Below are 26,598 nucleotides of genomic sequence, written 5' to 3'. Positions count from 1 at the left end.
TTCCACACCTGTCATACATACTGTCTGTTGATGGCTTTCTTGCTCTGAGCAGGGTTGAAATAACTTTGGTGGAGCACCCAAGATTCAACCTGTGGGGATCTGGATGGGTGTGACATCCCTGTGACAGAAGAAAAGGTATTATTGGAATTTTGACTGGAGACTAGATACTCGGGTACATTGACATGGGAAGCCAAGGGTGTCTCGGCCAGTATGGCAGGATTGTTATTACCGTTATGGTCTCTAACATAAGTCTCATCAGAAATTTTGGGATAAGAGGCCGGGGAGGGAAGGCATAAGCCAGACCGCATGTCTGGGGGCTGAGAGAGCATCTATCGCCTCCACCTGAGGGTGAGGGAGCCTCGAGATAAATCTTGACAGCTTGGTATTAATCGCTGTTGCGAATAGGTCCAGCTTGGTTGACCCCACTAGTATACAATCCAATTGAAAATCTCTGGGTGCAGAGACCATTCGTTGGCATCCATGAACCTGCGAGATAGACAGTTGGCTCTTGAGTTTAGACGATGGGAAGATAGACTGCTCTTAGATGTCTCAGATTCCTTTCTGCCCACAGAATAATGGGTTTCCACCTCCCTCAATAAGGAGTTGCTGTGTGTCCCCCCTTGTTGGTGTATGTATGATACCGCAGCCTTGTTGTCCATCCAAAGTAGTACTGGTTTCCCCGTAATCTCTAATTTTAGGTCTAGTAACGCAAGGTAGGCTGCCCGGATTTCCAGGATGTTTGATACCAGGCCTGTTGTGCGGAAGGACCATCTTCCCTGGACTTAAATCTGGTTGCAGTGTGCCCCCCAGCCTGCTGCACTGGCGTCTATGGTAATTGTGATTCAGTTGATATGCCCTAATGAACGCAATTTCATAAGCGTGTGTTTCTTCATCCACCAATGTAGACTCCTGAGCATTAGACTTGTCAGGTGTATGGGTTGGGATAGATGGTGTCTGTTCCAAAGTCTCAAAAATTCCAACTAAAATTGTCTCAGGTGCCAATGGGCCCAAGGGACCATTGGGATACATGATGACATCAGTCCTATCAGGCAATTCGAAGCTGTTACGCAGGACCTCACACTCACTTTCTTCATCTTTCGAATGATGCATATCACCTTCTGAGGCGGGAGGGATACCGTTCCATTCATTGTATTGAATAATGCGTAGATAAACCATCTCCTGATTCTGAGAAAGGTGACTTCTGGTTTATCTTCCAGCCGAATTCTGCTAGTGTTGACATCAAAATGCTCTTGTGTTCCACTAACTGGACTAGATCATTCACCAGTAGGAGAAAATCATTCAAGCAGTGATATACTCTGAGACCTAATTCTCTTAGGGGGGCTATAATAGCGATTAAGGCCTTCGTGAAGTCTCTGGGCAACGTACAGAGGCCGAACGGGAGGCTCTGAAATTGAAGGTGTACCTGCCCCACCGCAAACCTCAGATATTTCTGAAGTGGTGGGAGTATAGTATGTGCAAGTAGGCATCCTGCAGATCTATCGACAGCATCCAGTCCCCCCGTTTGGATTACACAGGTAATTGTAGCGACTTCATGTTGAACCTTTCTAGAAATATGTAGTGATTTAGTCTTTTTAGGTCTATCACAGGTCTCTAACCTTAGTTTTCCTTGGAAACCAAAAACAGGGTAGAGTTAGAAACCTGAAAAACTCTCGGATGGAGGCACCGGCACCAATGCTTGTTGTTCCTGCAGGGAGAGAAGAAACTGATGTAGAGCTTCCGCTTTTTGAGGGGATTTCTCTGCTTTTTTGGTCCCAGATTTTGGAGAAGTCCTTGAGTCTGGCACCCACTGGGATAGCCTGGGTTGGCCTGCCGTCAAAAGGATTTTGAGGATCTTGTGGGTTTGGCAAGGGTCCCTGTCTACGAGTCTTGAGGAATGTGAACTGTGTGCTTGTCCAATTATGTCTAAAGCCTTTCCCCTGTCTGGACTGCCTGTGGTCCTTGTTTTTGAAGTGTTGAAATCTGGGAGCAAATGCCCTGGTGCACCTGTGTCACCTGTCTTGGGGCAACTGGCCTGATTTTCCACCTGTGACACAAGAGATGGCCTTATCCAATTTCTCTCCCAAACAAGGCTTTGCCATCAAATGGTATTTTACACCAGTTTTGTTTTGAGGCAACATCAGCTGACCATGGCTTCAGCCATAAGGCCCATTTGGCCATCACTGTGTGGAGCACTGACCTTGCAGAGCATCGAGGAGGTAAAAAATGTGCAGTGCTAAGAAACGACTAATATCAAAATATAAGATTAATATGTGAAAATATTAATATCAGAAAATGTGATGACATATATTCCATGAAGAATAGTGTCCATATGTGAATATGAGGGACCGCAGAAAGGTCCTAATAAGTCCCAAAATATGTGATCCAAATAAAAATTAAGTTACGCTCACTGAAATCTTGAACAGGCATCAGAATGAGTTGTGAGTGACATTGAGAATCCACCACCAGAACCACCAGACTCTTACCGGAAAGATTGGACTCATACAGGTGTACACCTGACGAGCCAATCAAACTGTAAGGGGTAACAAGAAAGGCACAAATTCATTGCATGGATGCAACCTCTGAATAAATGTTCAAGGTGATGAGTTCAGCAGGTTTAAACACAGAGGCAGGTCAGCCCAACCATGAGGGTAAAGAGGAGAAGGGGGCACATAGCGTAATTCCGTAAAATATATTTATTCTAAAAAAACATAAGAATTACACTTACATTTTCCAATGATAAAATAAGCTCTTCAAAGCAGGACAGTAACTATGGAACCAGCATGGAAAGCTGATACGTTTCGCCTAAACAGGCATCACGCGTCGGATTTCCATGTTGGTTCCATAGTTACTGTCTTGTTTTGAAGCGCTTATTTTATCATTGGAAAATGTAAGTGCAATTCTTATGTTTTTTTACAAGATTTCAGTGATTGTCACATATGGACACTATTCTTCATTAAATATATGTCCTCATATTTTCTGATATTAATATTTTCATATATTAATTTTATATTTTGATATTAGTTTCTTAGCGCTGCACATTTTTTACCTTCTTTATTGCTCTATTTCTACACTGCTGTGCTGGCTGCTTATATATGTTTTGACAGCGCGGTATATTTGTTTTCACAGCTTGCAGAGCATTGAACTGAGTGGATGATGTCTTCCTTTGGGATTACTTGCCGGACAGAGGTTTCTATGTTATCTGTCCAAACGCGAAGGGCATTGGATACTGAAGTCAGGGCTATTGCAGGTTTAGAGGCATTGCCCAACATCTGGTAGGCTTTTTTGAGGTCGAGATCCATTCTTCTGTCTAGTGGATCCTTAACTGAAGTTGAGTCTTCAATGGGTAACATGACGTTCTTCCAACCGCACTACGGCTGCATGTACTATTGGTGGGCCGTCCAGCATTGTAGAGTCCATATCTGAAAGTGGGTATAACTTTCCCAGATGATTAAGGGAGAATCTTTTCTCCGTCTTTTTCCACTCCTCCTCAATCACATTTCTGATTTTGTCCATGAGCGGGAAGAAATCTGACATTTTAGAAAAGGGAAGTACATTTTTGACTTCTTGGCCTTTGTGTCAGTTTCTTCCCAGCCAATTGTTTGTTTCTCCGCCTGCACGTAAGGCTGGACCATGGAGAAAGCAAAACCTGAGGCATCTAGATCGTCCGAGGAGTCTCCAGAAATGGCGCTCTCCTCCATATGTTTATCGGAGGAAGCAGCCGTCGGGTGAGAGGTTTCACCTGTGGACGGACCGGGAAGAGATGCATTCGTCGTTTCTTCTTGAGGAGGAGAAGCTGACTGTTGCGATGGCATTGTCACCATTAACTCTGCCAGGGAATCTTTGACTGCTTTCTTAAGTAGGTCCGCCACCTGCAGTCCTTTGGACGCTCTGTCTGCAGCATAGTCCTTGAGACAATTCCGGCAGACCAATTTGTCTGGTAGTGGGGTGGCCCCGCAGGCCCGACATCTTGGGGATCTGGGTCTCGGAAAACGTGAATGTCGGCGTCTTTTGGCCAATGATTTCCTGCCACTCTTATGGTGTCCGGCCTGGGTGACCTTTCTCAGCTGGGACTAGATTCATCAGAGTCTTCATGTCTCCTTGAGGTCCTTTTGGACAACCTCTGGCGTACAGGGCTGAAATGCATAAGAGTACCAGCCTCAGTGCACTCTTTACACATGTTAAAAAAAAAAAAAAAAACAACTTACCTGGACGTAGGCCCTTACCTTAAATGTATAGTAGGATCTTGTTTGGGGCGGGGAATGGCTCATCTTGGGCTGCTAGCAGAAGAAGAAGCTAAGAAAGAATAGGAAAGGGTTAATAGGCTAGGTCCTGTTTTGCCTATAGGGATATTTTCCTATTTTTTCTTATTTTCCCTTTTTGTTTTATTATTATTTTTTTTTTAATTTCCCCCTTCTGTCCCCCTTTTTTAAATTTTTTTTACCCACCTTTTCTGAATATTTTCCACTCCCTGGAGCTCTCAGCAGGACAACCTTTTTAGGCAGCATCAGGCGTCCCACTGAGGCTGCCGGGGAAATAAGTAGGGAAAACAGGAGGGGCAGAGGCAGAGGAAACGCCCCGGTCCTGACTTCAGTGCGTGAGGGCAAAGAAATGCGAGTCCTGCCCTTCCCCAGAATGGTCGCCGTGGCCTCCGAGGCTGACCGTCGGCCCCAGGACCCGGAAGTCTCGACCGCCGGCGCATGCACAGAACACGGCGGAAGATGCTGGGGACAGATAAAAAAGCCGGTGCGCCGCTCCTAAGGAGGCTACGTGGGTGAAGGGAGCACACAGAAGGATCAAGAAGTAACATGGGGGGGAGAAAAAAAAGAAAGTAGCTGCTACCTCTGTTGCCAAGCCTGAGCAAATGCCTAAAACACTAGTGCAGGTGAAGCTCTTGGTTAAGAGACAAACTGCTTGTCCCAAAAGACCCTACAGAAGGGACTCCCATCCTTATAAGCGCGTTTAGCTGCCCAAGAGAAGGGACCGCATCAGGGAGAGGCTGAACCCGGACGGAAGCTGCCGAATAGAGGCCGTTCGACCAAAATTCACTGCCATGAGGTATTAGGAAAAAAAGGAGAATGCTGGGGTTGTGCTAACCATTTTTTTTTATATTCACTAGTCCTGAGGGAGGAGCCAAGGCGGAGCTTGTCACAGGTATGCTGCCATGGGGGCACCAGGAAAAAAGTTTTGCCTTTTTAGTTTTGCTTAAGTTTATATACTTCATGTTGTAGTTTGCTCTTTTTAATAAAACTAGTACAATGCATAAAATTTCAATAGTATATCGTGTTCTAGCAATTCCTCTGATAGTTAGTTTGTTTTTAGGTTAGTCTGGTATAATCCCTTTAAAATAATTCACATTTGCACTTATATAAAAAAAAAAAAATTGGACTAGGGTTAGGAAGAGTAATATTTCCCACTATCTGTAAAGAAATGGTGTTATGAGCAACTTCATAGCTCAAAGGTAATCAATGCTGTATTTTTTTAACTGGAATTCTGAGTACAAACTCGCCAAGCCTAATATCTGCATACGGGGTATAAGATTTCCCTATGTATGTCTCCTCCTGAGACCTCTCCACTGGTTTCCATTATCAGTGCCAATGCATACTCTAATTTTGCATTTAATTGTTGTGGAAGATATTGACTGAAGTGATTCTGCCAGTTTCCCCTAGATTCAGAAGTAGTATCAAAGGGATATTTTATGTTCTAGTACACAAAACAATACATATATCTGGGCAGTGACCCTAATAATAATTATGCCTGCTTTTTCAAAGCCTTCTATAGCTCAGCAGTAAAGTAATGCTCTAAATATACTGTTGTCTCTGGGTTATGTTTTTCTGTATGCCAGTACATTAAACTGGCAGGCATTTGGTCTGTGGAGTCTGGACATGTGACTTCCCTCTATTTCTGGATCCTGCTTGCAATGTTATGAGCTTTTCCCTAGGGCTTTGCGTCAGTGCACTGTTGACGCTTTAAAGGCTAGGTCGAAAATATTACATGTATTTAAATTATTGTGCAGCATCTGTACTTTGCAGTTTTAAGATACAAAAATACTCCAAATCTATATACATATTTAAAAATTGTTTCTGTTGTATTTTATTTATTTTTAACACCAGATGTGTTCCTACTTTGCCAGCTCGTAAGTCGCATTGTGATTTAACAACTGTGGTGAATGGTGCCAGTTATAAAAACTGGAAATCCTCTTCAGTATGTTGATGAAAGTGTTGTAATGGTTTTCAGGAAAGGTTAACTGAACATCAGATTAATGTCCTGAGAAAATAAATGATTGTTAGAATGTGTTACTGTAGATTATCCCAATATGTACATTGCTCTTAAAGCCAAATTCTGTTCTCCATGTTCCCTCCTGCAGGCCTCCAGGCAGCACTTTTTATACATTTTTTTTTTCAGACGTCTTTAGGCTTGTCACATGATGCATACAGGTCCTCTTCTCCCTTACCGGCATTGGGGGGGGGGGGATCCCCAGTGATGTAACGATTGGGTCCTATATCAATATGTCTGTGACTCTCTCTGCAAAATGACACTGTGAATGCTGGGCTCAGTGGTAATCTGCACTTACAGCATGTCTTCAGTCCACAGGACCGAGGACACCTAATGTTGAAAAGGAATTGCTGTGGTGTGACAGCACCAAATAGAAAGTAATTATTGCAGTGAGAGTTGCTTTTTCCAAAATGTTGTTTACTGCTGGTGAACTTACAAAATATTGGAGTTGGGCTTTAAAGGGTATCTGTGCTTTTAAGTGACAGTGCACAAACTAGGCACACATTTCTCAGTTGCAGAGATCAACTGATCATATGGTGAAAAATGCATAAGAGGTTACTTTAGAGAAAATGGCAAATCAAAATGATCAGCTTGCATGTAGCTAGATCTAGGTGTTTGCAAACCTGCTTTTCTGCTACTTACAGCTGCAAGCTTAGTACTAATGTTTCTAGGATGCTCAGATCTTTGCTTGCAGGTTTTTTTTTGTTTTTTTTTTTCTTGGAACTTTTTGTTTGCTGCCCCCTAATCCATGCATGTTGCACCTCCATTTCTATGCAGATAGCAGCTTGACTACAGAAGAGGCCGGTCCAGGTATGTGCTACTTTCCATTCATTGCTTTTTTTTTCATTTGGTAATTATGTTTTTTCCTAACGTTTAGTTTGCTATTGCAGATGCCACTGCTCTAGTTAAGTTGTTAGTAGTATTTTATTTTTTTAGGAGATAAGTTTCATAATGTCATAGCACTGGACTGCATATTACACTAAACTTTTGATTTAAGGTTTTTAAATGTATCCCTTCTGGGTTCTTCATAACAGAAGGAATCGAATATTTAAGGATCAGTGTTGTTGCTTGTACTCTAGTGAAGTTAAAGTGTTACTAAACCCACAACAGTAAAATCTGTCTGTATATGAAGAATAGCATGCTTGTTATACTCACTGTGGAACTTAAGGGGTTAATCCTCTGCATTGTGTAAAAAGGCTCTTTGACACTATATGGATAGATCCTTTCCTCCTACACTGTCTATCTTGGCAAGGCCATATAATACAGTGAGGATAGCCGTCCTGCACATGCTCAGTTTAGTCTCTATTGCTGCAGAGAACATTTACTGTTTCATTTGAACTGTTCAGGTCGCATGATATTGACATCACACATGTGGGCGTGTATACAGGCTGTGGTGGAAATCTCCTCCTACCTAAAATCTTAGCACTGGACAAACTGTGCAGTTTATCATGTAACTGTGGTATACAGATCAGCCAAAAAGGTATATAGTGGCAGTATGTTAATGGAAAAAGATGATTTATAAGCTGTGGGCAGTGGGGGGGGGGGGGGGGGGCAGAGGAACTATTTTCATATCACTGGGTTTAGCAACACTTTAATGCTCAGCCATTAATAAATTGGGGCCCCTTGCTGCTCGTTTGTCATTGCTTTTATTTCCTTTCTGGTCTCCTAACCCCAAGTTGAGAGTAGCTTCCCTTTATTTCATATGTATTCACATGAAATAATACTAGTTGTATTGACCACCTGTGTCACCTGCTGTAATGTTTCAAATATGATTGCAATGTAGTAGACCTTTTGTAAATGGCAAATGGATCTAATTAAATATTTTTGAGTGACTTTTAAAGGCATGTTTTTAAAGGTCCATTCGAAAAGCTACCATTATTCAAACTGGGCTTCATTTATCATACAGTTTTCCAGATTTAGATTTGTGTTTTACATCATTACCATACCCCTATAACCCCGACTCTAACTGGGACAACAGACCCAGAAAGCACAGTCCTAGAAGCTCAATGAGAGACTTTTGAAGGCAGAACTACACCAAAATCCCTAACTGACAAACTTAAGAAATATTTTGCAGATAATCTCACCATAGAAACAGAGCCATTAATTATCCTGGAGGCACATAAGTGTGTCTTTAGAGGTAGCTTCAATAAACCAGGTCCCACATTTAAGAAACAAAAAGCAGCACAAATCTCCTCCTTGCTAGACCAAATATAAAACTAGGACAATCCCACAAATATACACTAGCACAAGCTGCATCTATGAAATTAAAGATTCATGGAGATCGCTTGAACTCCCTACTTTTCGACAAAATAAAAACCAAATCTAGTAAAAATTACACAACTTTACTATAAATCTGGCAACAAACTGGGAAAGTCTTTTGCTAGATCCCTCAGGGAATCCTGAATTAAATCATATACACCCTAAATAGCAGCACAGAATGAAACAAAGCTCTATTTACTTTACTATATAGCGGGACAGCTCCAAGAGTGCCATCATGCCTTTTATAACCTCTCACTTAGCCATCAGGGGAAAGCATCGTTCACACTGAACAAGATATCAGCGCATATCTGCATGCACCAGGCATGCCCACCCTTCCCCCACAAGTTAGAGATATCATGGAATCCTCCATTCATAATAAAGAATTCAAGGTGGCCTTAAAAGGTATGCAGCAGGGCAAGGCCGCAGGACCCGATGTTCTAACTCTGACCTACAAGACCTAGTCATTTCCTGTCCCCACACTTTCTCAAAGCCTATAACTTGCAAAACAAACCCATTATAAATAAAGAATTTACAAAAAAAAAATAAGAATTTACAAAAAAAAAAAGTATGTAAATCAAACTGCTTTTAATTCCCTCAAAATTTGTAGAGTAAAAATAGCCTATTTGTTTTGCTGAATCTGTTACCATAGAATTAATTTACCAGAGTGAACTTAAATTACCCATTCTAAAACCATCCCTGGTAGTATCTGTGTTTTAGTGTTGATTTTTGGGGCCTTTCCAAGGTTTACACTCTTGTGGTACAGGCAAGTTGGGCTTGGATGATCATTATACTGATAGGTTTGTTTTTGTTTTTCTACCAGGAGAATGGAGTGAGGCACTTTACCCTTTACTGAGCACACTGACAGACTGTGTAGCTATGATGAGTGATAAAGCAAAGAAAGCCATGGTGTTCCTCCTAATGCAGGACAGTGCTCCCACCATTGCCCTGTGCTTAAGTCTCCAGTACCGCCGAGATGTTGTCTTCTGTCAAACAGTATGTCACAATTGTTTTCTTTTACATTGTCTTTTTATTTTAAGTACAGCTTAAAAGCAGGAGATCAAGCACAGAATGGCGTCTTCGTATTAATGGGGTATCCAAAAAAAGAAAAGGTGCTACTAGCCCAAAATATCCAAAAATCCTCCTGAGCTGTTGGGTGCAGGATGGCACAGCTGCCAACACAGTTAGTAGATGATGATCTGCAACTCGTGAAGGCTATCATGGCTGAAACCTGTTAACATCTGCTGTACCTCATTTGTCTTTTATGGAGTATCAATAAATATTTAAGAGCATGTATGGAGTTGCAAATCATCATCTTTTAATAATTGGGTAGATCTAAATTGGGTGCCTTCAGATGAACTGTAATCGGTAGTTGAGGGTTCCCTATCTTACCGGGCCGTACATGGTTCTTTATTTTTTAGCAGCACAGCAGCTCTGCTATACAGGTGACGGTGATGAAATTACATCATATATTCAAAATGGCACAGATTGGTTTGCTTTCTCTCTGCTCCGTATTATGTTCTTTTTAATAAAGTATTTGAACTAAATAGCCAAGGTTTAGCACTTTTAAAAGGTGGTCAGCAATGACCACCCTCTCAATCCAGGATTCCTTTAAAAAATCTACCATACGTGGCTTGTACATACATGTAGCTGTATGCTTTTCTTACAGGTTTTTCTATTATGTTTGTAGAATAAAGCGACAAGGCCTGTGTTTTAAAAGAAAAATACAACTTCGGTTTTTTGTGGTTTAACAAAATTTAGAGAAAAAAGTCACGCTCTGGAACCTCATTAGCAGTCCTTGTCCATAGGTTTGGACACAATTATGTTTTCCAATATTGCATTTTCAGTGAAGCAAAGAAATAATTCTAGGTAATATGCATTTTCTGTGTTTCAGTTAACAGCTCTGATCTGTGGCTTTATCATCAAACTGAGAAACTGCCTTCATGATGATGGTTTTCTACGACAGCTGTACACAATTGGCCTGCTTGCTCAGTTTGAAAGCCTCCTCAGCACCTATGGTGAGTTGTTTGCAGAATAAACCACAATTCTATCTAGACAGTAAAGTATTTTCTGGTGCACTGTAGTATGCCCTGCTCACAAAAGGTTACCAACAAGACCCGTACCCTTACTTTCTATTGCTTGTTCTTGTAGATCTCATGTGACAGTTGTAACTTAATATGTTGCCTGTTTTTTGACTGAACAAAACCTCAATTCATATCACCAGTTAGACATCCTTTTGGAAATTTCTGGTTTCTAGCAAAGGAGACCCACGTTTTGTATACACACTGACCTAGGCTATATAAATTATTACAAAGATTGCACACATCACATCTCCAATTATTCTTTGTACTCTACGGTTTCCCCTGCTATGGAGGTGACGGTCACAGATGGGGTGGGTAGATTGGTAGGGGGGTGTTAAGGTAACAATGAATTTTCCTTCAGTGTCACGGAGCTTTTTCAAAATCAAGTAGTCTGAAGAAAGAGAGAGGGTGTTATTTTGTCAGCCCAAGAATCCATTAGAGACTTTGTTTCTTTTTTCAGTTGACAATTAACGTGCTTCCACCTTCAGCTTATGTCCTCAAATATGTGGCTTGCCTACATCTTGGATGTTCTTGCACTTATTTATTTTTTAGTCTTTGACATGGTTTTTCAGACAGCAGTGGTTCCTGGTTCGCCTACAGAAAATAAACACATTCTTTTCAAACCTTTTTTGAAGGCGAGCTCTTTCTCTTTCTCTTTCTCTCTCTTTCTCTTTCTCTTTCTCTCTCTTTCTCTTTCTCTTTCTCTCTCTTTCTCTTTTTCTCTTTTTCTCTTTCTCTCTTTCTCTTTCTCTCACTTTCTTGTTCCGTGTACTGAGTTGTAGTCCTATAATTCCTAGCTTGTGGCACTTCCATTTGACACAAGTAGGGAGCAGGAAAGCTGTACTCTGGTAATACGGATCCTCTACTCCAAAGTCTCTGTTGCTTCATAGCAGAAGGATGCTACCAGCTTTATTATTTAGGCAGGGCTGCCGATATGGGGGTACCACTGGTCCCCCTGTGTGTATGGGGCCTGGGGCCCCCATCAGTTCAACAGGGGGGCCCAGGCAGATTTCTTGGTGTTTTTTTCTGCTCGAATGATCCTCTCCTAAAAAGCAGTGGTGGTGCTTTTCTTTTGCTGCCCCAAAACACTTGTAAATGCCTATGTGTGCATGGACATATAGGCTAACATGGAGAGTTGTTTAGAGGCAGGGAAAAAACAGCCTGTAAAAGTGGCGTTTTTGACATCTTGTGTGCAGGCCTTAGCAGTACTACTGATTAGACTCCATCGCTTGTATGCTTTGGTTCGTCATTCAAACCTCAGTATTATAGAGCCAACTTCACCTTCATGTTTACAGTATAGTAACGTTATCATGATGTATTTTGAAAGCTAGACTACAGAACAATAAAAAGTAAGGATACAACTTGTTGTGTTTTTTTTTTTTTTTTTTTTTTTTTTTTTTTTTTTTTTTGTGGCTCATTTCTTTCATATTTAATCTTGCAAGTCCGCTTTATTGATTAGGAGCTTGTTCAAGCCCACTGGAGGTTATAAAGATCATTTTTGGGTTTTTTTTCAGTTTTTTTTTCTTTGCCAATATATTCCCATTACATAAACATGAGCACATTTTACACTTTAACGCGGAGTTCCACCCATTTTTTTATACTTGATGTCACTTGCATACCCATTGATCATGCTTTTACTAATGGAGATCGTTTTTTTTTTTTTTTTTTTTTTTTCTGGCATGTAAATACCTTTAATCTAGGGTTTCACCCACACTTCCGGCATTTCCCCGCCTAGATGATTACGTCACTAGGCGATTCACAAGGGATCCTGGGATAGCGACGTCATGTATCCCAGGACTCCTTGCGAATCGCCTACTGACAAAATCTCGCGTTATTTACAGGCAGTCAATGACACAAACGTGTTTGATGGACAGGTTGCTATAGCAATGGGGCGGGAACTTTTGCCGATGCCGACATTGCTATTTCAACCTGTCAGGAAGTTGGAGAGCCTCGCAGCGGCATTACTGCGCATACGCGAAATCGCAAGGAAATCCCAGAAATTAAGACAGGAGGGCTTCAGATGCCCACAGCTTAAATGGAACCTGCCTGCTTTTGAGATCAGTTGGTACAAAACTATTTTTGAAGAAAAAATTGCAACACATATGACATGTTGCAATTGTTAATGTACATATTTGAACAAATACAGAGCTTTTTTTTTTTTTTTTTTTTTTTTAAAGTGTTTGGGGGACTGGAATTCCGCTTTAATCCTGCAGAATGTGTATTGGTTTTCAGTCACATAGCTATTTGCCACTCTGAAGCAGTTGACCTCTACACTCTGTAGGATTGGTACACAATCCCTACTGTGTTTTCAGTGACCTCAACTTCAGCACTACATTTTAAATCCCATTGCTACTTAAAGTTTTTGTTACCCTAAAAAGAAAAAAATAGATCCAGTTCCCTTTAAGCATGAATAACAGCACAGTGCTTGTGCTGTGTCATTTGGCCCCTTCTATCGCCTAAAAAACCTGGCTGATCCTGCCTGGCTATGCCCACCCCCCTATAAAACTGACCACAGTTTATAGCTGCTGAGCTCTGACACCATGGTCAGTTTACGTGCCTTCGTCATCCGCTGCCCTGCTCTCTGCTCTCCCCCATCCTCTCCCTGCCTGTCAGCTTGAGACACTGCCCACCACTCTGCTCTTGCTGCTATAAAAAAAAATATATTATAAGTATGCCATCCCATCTGTTATATAAGGTTATGTGTCCCAGTGCCTGTGCTGTATAAAAGCTATGCCAATTTCTACCTTATCTCAGAGCGTCTCCCGGTGCTCATGTGACTGCTGGTCTCTCTGCTCCTTTCCTCCCCTCCTCCTGGCTGATGTCAGCGGGCATTCTCGGCCCCTCCTGCTGTAGCTGTCAGTCGGGGAGAGGAGAGAGCTGAGGAGTTGCGTGAGAGCAGGGAGACGCTCTAAGATAAGGTAGAAACCGGCATAATTTTTTTACAGCACTGGGACACATATCGTTATATAACAGATGGGATGGTATACATATGATATAGTGGCTTAACATAGCCAGTGGCCTAATCCCTAATAGCCCAATATAGGATAGCCAGTTGCCTAATCTTTTATTAGTGAACTTTGGCAATATTCATGTATCCAGCTCTGACATATATAGTAGTCTTCTGTTATATAAATTTACTATCAAATACACCATCAGTGATAATAACACTGCATGCTAAAATGCATTTACCAATTGATATGTTTTTTTGGTGGGAGGAAGTCCTTGACCCACACAATATGTATACATGGAAAGTGGATTGAGTAACTCTAAAATATCATACACCTCATCCCGGGTATTGAAAATAAATGGAAATAGGAGGATGGGATTATAGTGGTGCTCAAATAATCAAATGTACATATAGAATAAAATATTATGATTCTTTATTGTTACATAAAGTAGAAAAAGAAGGGTTCAATAAAAATAATTGACAGAGCATATACAAGTTGCTTTTTACTGGTCACTGGTGTCCCACAAGGGCAAAGATGGTCAGCAGTAGGTGCTATATCCCAACATGTTTCACCAGCATTGGCTTCCTCAGGAGATTATTTAGAACCACCAATACTGGCACAGCTCTAGCAGTGATGAAATGCAAAGAAATTATCATCAATTATAAAATATAAAGTAGAAAACACGTGTACAAGACATACAGTGCCTTGCAAAAGTATTCACCCCCCTTGGCATTTTTCGTGTTTTGTTGCCTCACAACCTGGAATGAACATGAATTGTTTGAGAATTTGCATCATTTAATTTACAGAACATGCCCACAACTTTAAACATTTTTTTTTTATTATTATTATTGTGAAGCAAACAACAAATAGACAAGGTGCATAACTATTCACCCCCTTAAAGTTAATACTTTGTAGAGTCACCTTTTGCGGCTATCACAGCTCCAAGTCGCTTTGGATAAGTCTCTATGAGCTTGCCACATCTTACCACTGGGATTTTTGCCTATTCCTCCTTGCAAAACTGCTCCAGCTCCTTGATTGCGCTTGTGAACAGCAATCTTTAAGTCTGACCACAGATTTTCTATTGGATTGATGTCTGGGCTTTGACTAGGCCATTCCAACACATTTACATGTTTCCCCTTAAACCACTCAATTGTTGCTTTAGCAATGTGTTTGGGGTCATTGTCCTGCTGGAAGGTGAACCTCCATCATAGCCTCATCACACACAGAGTGGTACAGGTTTCGCTCAAGAATATCCCTGTATTTAGCACCATCCATCTTTCCCTCAACTGTGACCAGTTTCCCAGTCCCGACTTCTGAAAAACATCCCCACAGCATGATGCTGCCACCACCATGTTTCACTGTGGGGATGGTGTTCTCTGGGTGATGTGATATGTTGCGTTTGCGTCAGTTCAATTTTAGTCTCAGACCAGAGCACCTTCCTCCATACATTTTGGGAGTCTCCCACATGCCTTTTCGCAAACTCAAAACGTGCCATTTCGTTTTTTACTGAAAGTAATGGCTTTCTTCTGGCCACTCTACCATAAAGCCCAACTCTATGGAGCGTACGGCTTTTTTGTCATCCTACGTACAGCTATTCCAGTCTCTGCTGTGGAACCCTGCAGCTCCTCCAGGGTTACCTTAGATCTCTGTTCTGCCTCTCTGAATAATGCCCTCCTTGCCCGGTCCGTGAGTTTTGATGTGCGGCCGTCTCTTGGCAGGTTTGCTGTTGTGCCATGTTCTTTCCATTTGGTTATGATAGATTTGATGGTGCTCCTAGGGATCTTCAAAGATTTGGATATTTTTTTATAACCTAACCCTGACTTGTACTTCTCAACAACATTGTCCCTTACTTGTTTGGAGAGTTCCTTGGTCTTCGTGGCAGTGTTTGGTTAGTGGTGCCTCTTGCTTAGGTGTTGCAGCCTCTGGGGCCTTTGAAAAAGGTGTGTGTATATGTAATGACAGATCATGTGATACTTAGATTGCACACAGGTGGACATCATTTCACTAATTATGTGACTTCTGAAGGTAATTGGTTGCACCAGATCTTTTTATGGGCTTCATAACAAAGGGGGTGAATACATACACACATGCCAATTATCAGTTTTTTATTTCTGAAAAATAGTTTTATATATGTTTTTCAAATTTTACTTCACCAACTTAGACTTTTGTGTTCTGATCCATCACATATAATTCAGATTAAAAAAACATTGCACATTGAAAGAAGGCTGTAATGTAACAAAGTAGGTAAAAAGCAAGGGGGTGAATACTTTTGCAAGGCACTTATATATATATATATATATATATATATATATAAATTATTTAATAACATCTGTCATGGCTTCAAAGATAGATACCCACCTCCACTTCAAAAAGCACAAGACAGGAGGCACAGCCGAGCAAAGGCGGGAGAGGCCGTGTACAACCACAGGAGGTATAGAAGGATTTTCTACGTTATGTAACAATAAAGAATCCTAAAATTGTATTCTATATGTACATTTGATTATTTGAGCACCACTATAATCCCATCCTCCTATTACCAATATGTATACATGTTCGTGGCAGGGGGGGAGCCGTGTTTCTGCTCACTGCCATTTTAAACACATCCTGCACTAATTGACATCCATCACCTACTCCCTCGCACGTCCCATGCTAAAACACATACTCTGTTTTATGATAGTAAAGATTTTTCTTGACCATTCTGTTTTGACTATTCAGTGAACAGGCATGACTTTTGCTGGTTCTGCTTATAACCCAGTCAGACAGTGCCATACATTTACATAAATTACCAGGGGGAAGCATTCTTTTTTTTTTTCCTGCACTAGCAACAGAAATTCTGTAGCAGATTTTTTCAGCAGCGAGATTACAACCTCGGGAATATGGTGTCGTCTGCTTTAGAGACTGCTGGAAGGGCACATCCTGGGTAAAAAAAAAACATAATTGAAAAGCTCCAACAATGGATCCTTTGACAGTGAGGACAGTGGTTTATGCCTTAAACTCCAGTACTTCTTGGCTATATCTTCCCTTCTTTTTCTTTATAGTTCATCTTCTAAACGGAATTTAGAAGTGACCCAGATTTGCTTGGTGCAACCTTTTCAGGGCCACAAGCTTCACTTATGTTTATATATGATAGCTTAAAGCGTATATTCACTGCATCTGAGCACCACAAACCAAAAACACAATTTAATACATTTTTAATATACAAAGCAACCAAAATAAAGCATAGAGACATGGATGGATGGGGGAGTTTGCTTTGAATATTAAAGATGAATTAAATCGTGTTTTTGGTTCATGGTGCTCAGATGCAGTGAAGATTTGGTTTAATGATGGTGAATGCACATTTGGCAGTGTCCTATTTGGGGACAGTCAGCTCATAGTCGAGGCCTGCTCCTGCAAAGGCTTGGGCTCCAGTCTTTCAGATCAGTGCATTTTTTGTCTTTTCTGAGCATTTTATCTAAAGGCTTCCATTGTTTAGTGTTGCGAGACTGCTGCTTAGTGTCCACTGTCCACATTGTTGCATAATTGAAAACCTTTTCTTTTTTTCAGGCACTCCTTAGTAATAAGGCTGTTCACTCGATGGCATAGGTGGTCACTCTGGTTTTAGGCAGGCCATACATGGTTTGAATTTCGTCCGGTTCCTGCTGAACAGGCCGAGATTCGAACAGTGTATGGGCAGGCTGAATGTACCAAGTTGATGGATCGATCAGCTTGGGTACAACCAGCATGCTGGGTTTTACCTGCGATGTTCGCTAGCAGCTGTCTTCTCCCAGTGTGGACTGCTCCCCCCTCCACCAGTACAATGGCCCGGCAGGAGGGATTCCCGCATCGATACTGTCTGTGTTTATGGGGGAATCAAGCAAATTTCTTTCCTACAACCCTTTGTTGCAGGAAAGAAATTCACTCCATGTATAGCCAGCCTTAGGCTAGCCAGCATGTTTTATTGTATATCACATGTGCGCATTGTCTTGTTCATTAGCTATTTAAACAGGAGCAGCTTTTCTTAGTGTCCAATCTTAAGATGTGCTTATACTGTACTTCAGGAGTCTGCAGGTTTTCCTAATGAACAACCAGAAAATAGGATTTCATGGCTAGTACAAATAAGCTCCTTTAGTTTAGCTTTGACGCATGGCATATCCTGCTTTGTGGAATATAGAGAAATAGAAAAGCTGACACCCAGCTGCAGCAGAGCCTTCAATGTAATGGTGACCAGAACAAATCATTATTTCAGTCCAATCTCAACAGGCTTAAAGTACTATATTAAATACAAAGTGGCAGCCTTCTGTACTTCCAGCCAAAGATGACCATTGTGCATTGTAGCCCTGAGCCTTTATTTCAGTTGTTTGCCTCTTTTCACATAGCTTATGTTTAAATTTCAGAATAAAGTGTAACTGCATTTTTGGTACAGCGGTAGGCCAACTGACCCAGCTCCGTCTTATTCTCAGCTGTCCCCGATTCAGGATGGTATCATTTCCTAAATTGCACAGGCTTTTTTCAAAAATACGAGCTTATACTTGTAGCTTCCATAAATGGCTACAGAACATGAATTTAACCGAATGCGACAGCAGCTACATTGACTGATGCCTTTACTATTAGTGATAATAATACTAAACATTACCATTACTGCTATTTCTTCCAGTTAAAAAGGCACCCACTTTTCTTTGTCAAACTATAAAAGAAAACCTTGCTACGGATTGTATGCTTAAAACCTAACTGAAATCTTTTTAAATCTGTTAACTAACCTCCTGGATTCATCAAAACACAAGGTGCTCCAATATCTTACAGTTGTATTCCTTTCTAATAGCCTGACTAGAAAAATCTGTCCCCTGCCAACCCCAGAGTGGGACCGTTTTCTCTCTGTAGGAAAGCAGTAGTCTGTCTGCAGAGGTCTGACATGCCCCTTACTGGGTCAGACCTAAAGCTCTGCAATCAGCAAAGCTCATACTCCCGCTGATTGGAGAGCTCTAGCTCAGGTTAAAGTGGTTCTAATTTTTTTTTCTCTTTTGTATTAAAATAAAAACCTGCTCTGTGCAGTGCTTTTGCAGAGAACAGCCCCAGTCCTCTTCTTCTGGGGTCCCCTGCCGGTGCTCTAGGCCCCTCCTCTTCTTTGGGTGCCCCCACGGAAAGTCACTTTCCATGGGGGAGCACCCGTGCATGCTGCTAGCGGTGCTCGGCCTCCTATGTCACAGGATTTGATTGACAGCAGTGGGAACCAATGGCTCCCGCTGCTATCAATCTGTCCATTGAGGAGAGAGACAGCGGCTGGAACACACATCACTGGATCGGACCAGGCTCAGTAGTTAAGAAAGGGGCAGAGGAGCATCACAGAGGGTTTTTCACCTAAATGCATAGAATGCATTAGGGTGAAAAAACCTTAAGGCTTTAGAACCACTTTAAGCAGGGGTCACAGAGAAATCACGGCTTCCCCACAAAGACCAAGCATTTCTGCAGCATGCTGGCAGGACAAGGGCTTTTCTACTCGGGCAATAGCTGCTCTAGAAAGAAAACAAACTGTAAAACATCGAACACTGTTTGGTTTGATGCACCTGGAATGCATTTAGCTGATTTAAACTTGGAGTTCAATTGGGCTTTAAACAAGCATCCTCTGGCCCCTGTCACAAGGGATTTCTGATCAGGTCTGCCTGTCAGTTTTTCATGCAGACCTGATCGGACCCTCCATTCACCCTTATGGAGCGGCGGATGTCAGCGGTGACATGTCCGCTGACACCCGCTGATATCCGAGCCAATCTTGACCGCCAAATCCAGGCAGATGGTGACCCTATTTGCCATCCATCTGGTGGATCGGATTGGATGAAAGCAGATAGGTCGGTCCTTTTTCATCCAATCTCCCCATAGAGGAGAGCAGGGGTCTGACAGGTCTATCTCTGCACAGTGACCGGAGACAGACCTGTCATCTGCCTGCTCAGTGGGGATCAGTGGAGCGATCCCCCGCTGAGCAAATCTGAGTCCACCAGGCAGACCACCCGTGTGAAAGGACCCTTTCAGTATATTTATTTCCAGTCAGAAAATAACTTTAGCTAATGAATTAAAAGGTAAGTAAAGTAAAAGACACATAAGACCTAGTTAAACCTGCATTTTGACCATGGGTGCCCAAAGCTTTGTGCTCAGTTGTATGGCCAGTCTTTATTCTCTTTCTCTCTTCTTATTTAATGCAGTAATAACCTCCATATTCTAATTCAACATTTGTCTGCCTGTATTTTAGGGGAAGAGCTGGCCATGTTGGAAGATATGAGTTTGGGTATTATGGACTTGAGGAATGTAACGTTCAAAGTTACTCAGGCCATATCGAACGCATCAAGTGATATGCTGCCAGTAATAACAGGAAACCGGTGAGCCAATTTACAATTCCTCATTTATTCTATTTATTATGTGTTGGTTCAGTATATAAAACTTGTAGGCTCAGGTCTGTTGGGGATCAGTTTAGACCTTTATATATGGCATCACTTCTTTCTTTATACTTGTAAATGCCTTTCCCTCGTTATTTAACAATCCAATTCAATTGTAAAGTATCAGCAGTCAGTAAAGAATATTTTATTGAATAATTAGGGGCCAAGGCCTAGCCTTGAGGGGACAAGATTGCAGGTGCAATGTTTTACAGGCTCCTAATATAAAAACATTAAATGCACATTTTTTTTCCCTGCAAAAAGATGTGCATTTATCTTTTTTTTTTTTTTACAGGTAAACTTAGCCTTGAAATTGGCTAAATACACTCCATGTGCATCAAAACAAGATGTGCACAATGTCTTTCTGTTGATTTTCTTTAAAAAGAAGCAACAGCCTGAGCAGAAAAGCTGTCCACTGCCAGCATGCTGTAGAGAAGGAGCCTTACTCTCTTTAGGGAAGCAATGTTCTCTCTGCATAGATCCAGCACACCTGCAGCTGAGTCAGAACTGGAGTTTTCCAGTCAGCACAGAGCATAAGCTTTGCTGATTGCACAGCTTATAGGTCTGACCCTGTAGGAGGTGTGTCTGACCACTGCAGAGAGACCACTGCTTCCAAAAGCATGTACCCTGCAGTTTCTTGCAGAGTACAGGCTTTATCTACTCAGGCTGTGGCTGCTATAGAAATTAAACAAAATAAAAGACATTGAAAGCCTTTTGTTTTAATGCACCTCAATGTATTTAGCTGATTTAAACTGAAAGTTCAATTTGGTCTTAAGCCTACTTTAAAACTTTGTGGTGCATTACTAAATAAGTAACTGATAGTGAACACTTCTACAATTATACAGGCTTATCTTCACGTCATCACTTTTGTGTACACAAAGTAATAATGGTTTCATGGAGATTTGAAAAGATACCGTATATACTCGAGTATAAGTCGAATTTTTCAGCACATTTTTTTGTCCTGAAAGTACCCCCCTCGACTTATACTCGAGTCAAGCATTTTTCTGCAGCAAAAAATTTCATTTTCCGAACCGACTTTGGGGCCCCGTATCTCAGGGCCACTTGGTGCTAAGAACCCCAAATTTGGTGTGCTAACCCAGTGGAACTGGGTCCACAACATATCCAAAGCTGGAGTAGCCCCGAGATACGGGGCCCCAAAGTAGGTTCGGAAAATGTCATTCTCTGCTGCAGAAAAGTGCTTGAAATTTTCTGAACCAATTTTTGGGGCCCTGTATCTCGGGGCCACTTATTGCTAGAAACCCCAGCTTTGGATATTTTATGGTGCTAGTTCCACTGGGTTTGCACACCAAATTTGGGGTTCCTAGCCCTAAGTGGCCCTGAGATACGGGGCCCCAAAATCGGTCAACTGTGTCCATCTGCAGCAATGTCATTTCGGGACCCTTTGGGTTCAGAGACCCCAAATTTTGGCTGCAGCTAGGGGGCATCTAGGAACCCTTAACTACCGAGTTTGAAGTTCAGGGGACCTATGGCTGCAAATGGGCACAGTGAGGCATGCAAATGGGCACGGTGAGGTTGCAAATGGGCATTGTTGACCCTCTTTACCACTGACAGTAGCTGTGCATTTCTCACCCTCGTCTTATACTCGGGTCAATAAGTTTTTCCCATTTTTTTGTGGTAAATTAGGGCCTCGACTTATACTCGGAACGACTTATACTCGAGTATATACGGTAAGTGTATAAAAATGTATGCAGCTGTAACAAGCAGTACCTGTAATATGCTTTCCTTTTACATAAACAAATGTAACAATTGTGTATGGGAGGAGCTGGTAAAAGTAGTTCTCCGATGCAGCTCTGTTTGGCTGCTCTTTCTCATGGGTATTGGCTGAGCCCTCAAAATCACCTCCATTGTTTCCAAAAGATGGTTTTGTAGTAACCCAAGACAATTTTAAATCTGTCTTAATCTCATTTATTTTCCCGCAGGGATGGCTTTAATGTGCGGATTCCTCTACCAGGCTCTTTGTTTGATGTTCTCCCTCGTGAAATTCAGAGTGGGATGCTGCTCAGGGTTCAGCCAGTCCTGTTTAATGTGGGAATCAATGAACAGCAGACACTGGCAGAAAAGTAAGGCCATATACCAAAGCAATGAATGCACAGCAGATATTTTACTTCCAGCAGACTTTATTATAAAAAACGAAAGAGTCCTTGGCATGTGCTGCTTCGAGTGCACTTTGATCCTTAGCATACACTTTGATAGCGCAGGATAGTAAACCTCTCAAACATTAGGAAATGTTCATTCTGCCACCTTTCATTTCAGTTTTTTATTGGAACATTGTAGTAATAATTTGAACGGTTAGTGATGGTGACTTCTTTCATTCAGTTTAACTGTAACTTATATGAGCCAAGCTATGTGTATCCATTGAAACACATAGCACCTGGCAAGCCATGCTCCATGCGCCCTCCCCACAGCAGATTCACAGAAAGCTGCAGCAGCAGGTCTCTCCCCTACCCTTAGTGCTCTCCTATACAACCTGGAAGTTTGAGGAAGCAGTGCAGATGGTCCTGGAACCATCAGCAGGGGAAGCGGAGGCCTGGATAAGTAAAATTGCTTTTCCCATCCCCTAGACCAGTGATGGCGAACCTTGGCATCCCAGATGTTTTGGAATTACATTTCCCATGATGCTCATGCACTCTGCAGTGTAGAGGAGCATCATGGGAAATGTAGTTCCAAAACATCTGGGGTGCCAAGGTTCGCCATCACTGCCCTAGACCTAAATGAGCATTTAAACCTTGCAGTGCTGGGGCAGCCTCACTGCAAGAGAGGAATTTTGTTTTGCTACATTGAAAATAAACTGGGGCGCAATTTGTTGGCATTGAACCTACAAATCCACCCGCCTATTGCATTGTTGTTTTACGTAAAGTTGTAGCCCTAGCTGTCATCATTAACACCATCTAGAAGGTCTAACCTTGAAAGGGAGTGCTTATGGCACTCTCTGCACTCGGAGCTCCAGTTTATGAGCCATAACCATTTTTCCTGTACACTTCAGTAAAAGTTGCTACTTACATCAGTTTGGCTAAGTGGTACACTTGCATTTCACTCATCTGAACCTATATTTTCTATGATGGTTGCAGGTTCGGCGATACATCCCTGCAGGAAGTCATAAACAATGAGAGTTTGATGCGACTTAATTCATATTATGAGCAGTTCAAAGAAGTCTTACCAGAAGACTGTAAGTTTTACTTCTCAATTGTGTAAATGTTCTACTAATTTGCTTCACCCCTTAATTGTGGGATATTGATTACATTTTGCTGTATGCAAAGTGCAGTTAGCAATAGGAACAAATCAGAAGTTGACTTTCATTGTCTGGACTACTCTATACTGATGAAAGATAAGATTTGGCTTCTGTTGGTTGCTGCAAGTCATTGTTCACTGTATTGCTAACAAGACATATTTTTGATGTTTTGAATCTAGTGATTCCCAAATTTGGTCCTATTTTTAAATTTGGTTTCTTCCCGTCTATTGTTTTTAGGTCTCCCACGGTCTCGGAGTCAAACATGTCTTCCTGAGCTGCTCAGGTTCCTAGGACAGAATGTTCATGCACGAAAAAACAAAAATGTTGACATCCTTTGGCAAGCTGCTGAGGTATTAAAAAAACATTTCACAATTTATAGGAGAAGTACTGTGGATGACCATTAGTTTGTTTCCAAGAAATACTGTACACCATACATATGCGTTTTATCACCTGTGACTGCTTTCAATGCTTCATTTCAACCCATTTAGATTAAGCCATTTGGGCCTAGAATGCCTGAGCTTCGGATATCTTTTGGGTCTATAGGTTTGGCATATAGACGGGGGGGTTAATAAATCTAGTGCAGCTGTGCATAGTAACCAGTTAGCTTCTAACTTCAGCTTGTTCAATTAAGTTTTAACAATGAGCCTAGGTTCATACTGATGCAGGTTTGAAATTCAGCTGAACTCGCACGATTTCAAACCTGCATGTCAATCCAACTGCATGAGAGATTTCAGAGACTTCTGTGCAGGTTCATGCACAGATGTCTATTAAAATCACCCCCAAAGTCACCAAAAATAGTGCAGGAACTACTTCTGGGAATCGGTGCGATGCCGACTTTGCAGATGGTGCCGTTGCTGGTAATAGGCGGCGTTTTGACATGCAATTTGACACGTCAAATCGCATGTCAAAATGGCCCGATGTGAACGTGGGCTAAAACCTAGAAGCTGATTGGTAATTATGCACAGCTGCACCAGCTTTAGTAAATTTCTCCCTAAGTGTAGGGGTTAGTATAAAAAACCCACATAGTTGTGGTCATAACAATATACTTTACATCTCGATCAATTTGTAGTAAAAATATTAAGCTGGAGTCTCCTGCACCCATACATGAGTTAATTATCTACAAATGTGGCCTACAGTGATGTGTGTGAATAATTTAACAGGCAATTATTTTTAAAGCTGAACTCTAGATTTTTTTAACTGTCAGATACACAGTTGAAACATATGTATGTAGCCTCTATCAGTGTCTTTGCATTCAACACTTCTGGGGTTTGATGCTGGTGTTTCCTCCTATGCATTTTGGTACCATCTTACAATCCCCTACATCGCTAGAGGGCCCAGTAGTCGAAGGGTGAAACCATGGTGCACAGTGGAGGGACACGGGCATCCGACACTCCCAGAAGTGTTGAATGTCAAAGACACTGATGGAGGCTGCAGACTGGAATGAACCAGAGGTAGGGGATGCAGGCCACTGGAGAGGAGAGTACAAGAGCTCTTCTTGCAAAAAAAAAACATTTAAGTATTTTTACTATCTTCACAGGGTCACTTTAATGGCCTGGTCATTAAGGGGGTAAATCCTTCTGGTGCTGAAGTGGTTAATTAGTGAAATTTTACGTCTGTCTGGAATTAAGTTTTAAAGGCTAGCTAAGTTCACCTTTTCAATAAAATACACCGTTCAGTCAAGGTGTTAAAAAAAATACTATGTAACTTTGAAATAATTTGCTTTGTTAAATGCCATACCAGTAGGGCCATAAGCGCATCTCCAAAGTCTCTGTGCTGAGCTTAGTGCTTCTGCTACAGGGCATGCTGGGGTTTTGAATGAGGAAGAGCAGTTGCTCTTGTAATACTGGAGGTTTGGTGCTTAATGTACAGAACATCTCAAATCGGGGCCAGGAAAGGTCTGATTTTTACAGTGGAAGCTTATGGGCAGGCTTCTGGGAATCCCCTCATGGCCTACTGGAAAGCTGTCTGTGGGGCACCTTGATAGAATAGTGTATTTTATTGTAAAGGTGAACTTGACCTTTCATTTTTGTAAATAAGCTTAGGTGCAATAGTCGCAGAAGTACATGGCAGCTAAAGGTTGAAAAACAGCTCTGTGAACGTAAATGCCCAGAACGGTCTGGGTCATGGGTTAACCATATTTGCATTCTTATTCTTACTTTCACTGTAACTACCATACACACTATCGTACAACACTGTGTTTGTAGTGCTGCATAACACATAATGACATAATCTAACCAGCAGAGGTGCCCAGTTCCCTTTTATGTGATGAAATGACAACTGTGACTTGTATGTTTTCATTTGAGAGGGTCAGACCCTTTATTTACATCAAGGGTTGTCCGTTTCCAGTCAAACCAGGTACATTTAAAATGCTACTGGGCATTTGTTTTTTTCGTTCAGTATAACTGTAAGACATAGAAAAAATGTTCGTTTAAACCTCATGTAGTCCACATGCGAGGTACAGGATGCCTCAACGGCAGCCCCTGACCTCATTAATGGTCCACGCATATATTCATAATAAGAGATTTTAAAGGAGACTGTCATATGCTACAGATGTGGTTGTAGATTGGAGATATGCTACAGGAGCAAAAAGCTGGGGATGCGTTACATGGGACAGCAAGAGATCAATACCATTAGAGTCTCTTTACCAATTATTGCTCCCGACACCAATTCCGGGGTGCCAGGGCTGCAGAACTATCAGCAAAGGGCCACCAGTTTGACATTCTCGGTTTAAACAGTATAGTAAAAATCGGAGGCCCTCCCATGTTTTCTCAGTTTACTAGTGTTTTATTTGTTATGTCTTTTGAATTGTGTATTCATTATTCTTAACCAGATATGTCGACGACTCAATGGAGTTCGGTTTACAAGCTGTAAAAGTGCCAAGGATCGTACTGCTATGTCAGTGACACTGGAGCAATGCTTAATTTTGCAACATGAACATGGGATGGCCCCACAGGTCTTTACACAAGCTTTGGAGTGTATGAGAAGGTAAGGAGAGCTTGCTGTTTATTATTGCCTAAGTACAAGAACTGGATGAGCTACAGATGTGGGCTTCCCAAAAAAAGAAAGAAATAACTACTCCCAGAAAACAAAGATTGTGTGCTATGTTTTTAAGAATATTTCTAGATGGCAAGAGCATTTTTATGCAAAACTCTTATTTTCATTATCATAGAGAAGTAATAAAAATTCGATTTGGATCTTTTTTAGATTAGATTAAAATTTTAGGAATCCTGATCCTTAGATGAGTTGCAAAATGCACTTGTGAACACAGTCTGGCTGCACTGATGAAATCCGTAAGAAAGCAATACTTTATGTCCTACAAAGACTGCAGCCATTATTATGATTGGGAACGCATCTGCAGATTATGCTAGTTCACTTGCAGCTATACATTGGAG

General features: G+C 41.5%; 1 protein-coding gene across 11 annotated transcripts in view; it reads left to right on the top strand.

Annotated features, from left to right (window-relative positions):
- Positions 1 to 26,598, top strand: part of INPP4A (inositol polyphosphate-4-phosphatase type I A) — a 192,851-nt gene that overhangs the window by 149,053 nt on the left and 17,200 nt on the right. For 9 of the 11 annotated variants that reach the window (XM_073614662.1, XM_073614665.1, XM_073614658.1 and 6 more), the window contains 8 exons: positions 7,051 to 7,083; positions 9,353 to 9,525; positions 10,424 to 10,547; positions 19,776 to 19,902; positions 21,897 to 22,037; positions 23,046 to 23,143; positions 23,444 to 23,556; positions 26,037 to 26,191. In XM_073614662.1, coding sequence (XP_073470763.1) covers positions 7,051 to 7,083; positions 9,353 to 9,525; positions 10,424 to 10,547; positions 19,776 to 19,902; positions 21,897 to 22,037; positions 23,046 to 23,143; positions 23,444 to 23,556; positions 26,037 to 26,191 — 964 coding nt within the window. The remainder of the gene's footprint in view (positions 1 to 7,050; positions 7,084 to 9,352; positions 9,526 to 10,423; positions 10,548 to 19,775; positions 19,903 to 21,896; positions 22,038 to 23,045; positions 23,144 to 23,443; positions 23,557 to 26,036; positions 26,192 to 26,598) is intronic. The other 2 variants (XM_073614663.1, XM_073614661.1) reach the window with 1 other exon arrangement.

The sequence above is a fragment of the Aquarana catesbeiana genome, linkage group LG02 (genome assembly GCF_042186555.1).
Source record: "Aquarana catesbeiana isolate 2022-GZ linkage group LG02, ASM4218655v1, whole genome shotgun sequence".
Taxonomy (NCBI): Eukaryota; Metazoa; Chordata; class Amphibia; order Anura; family Ranidae; genus Aquarana; species Aquarana catesbeiana.
This window is presented reverse-complemented; position numbering and strand designations above follow the sequence as displayed.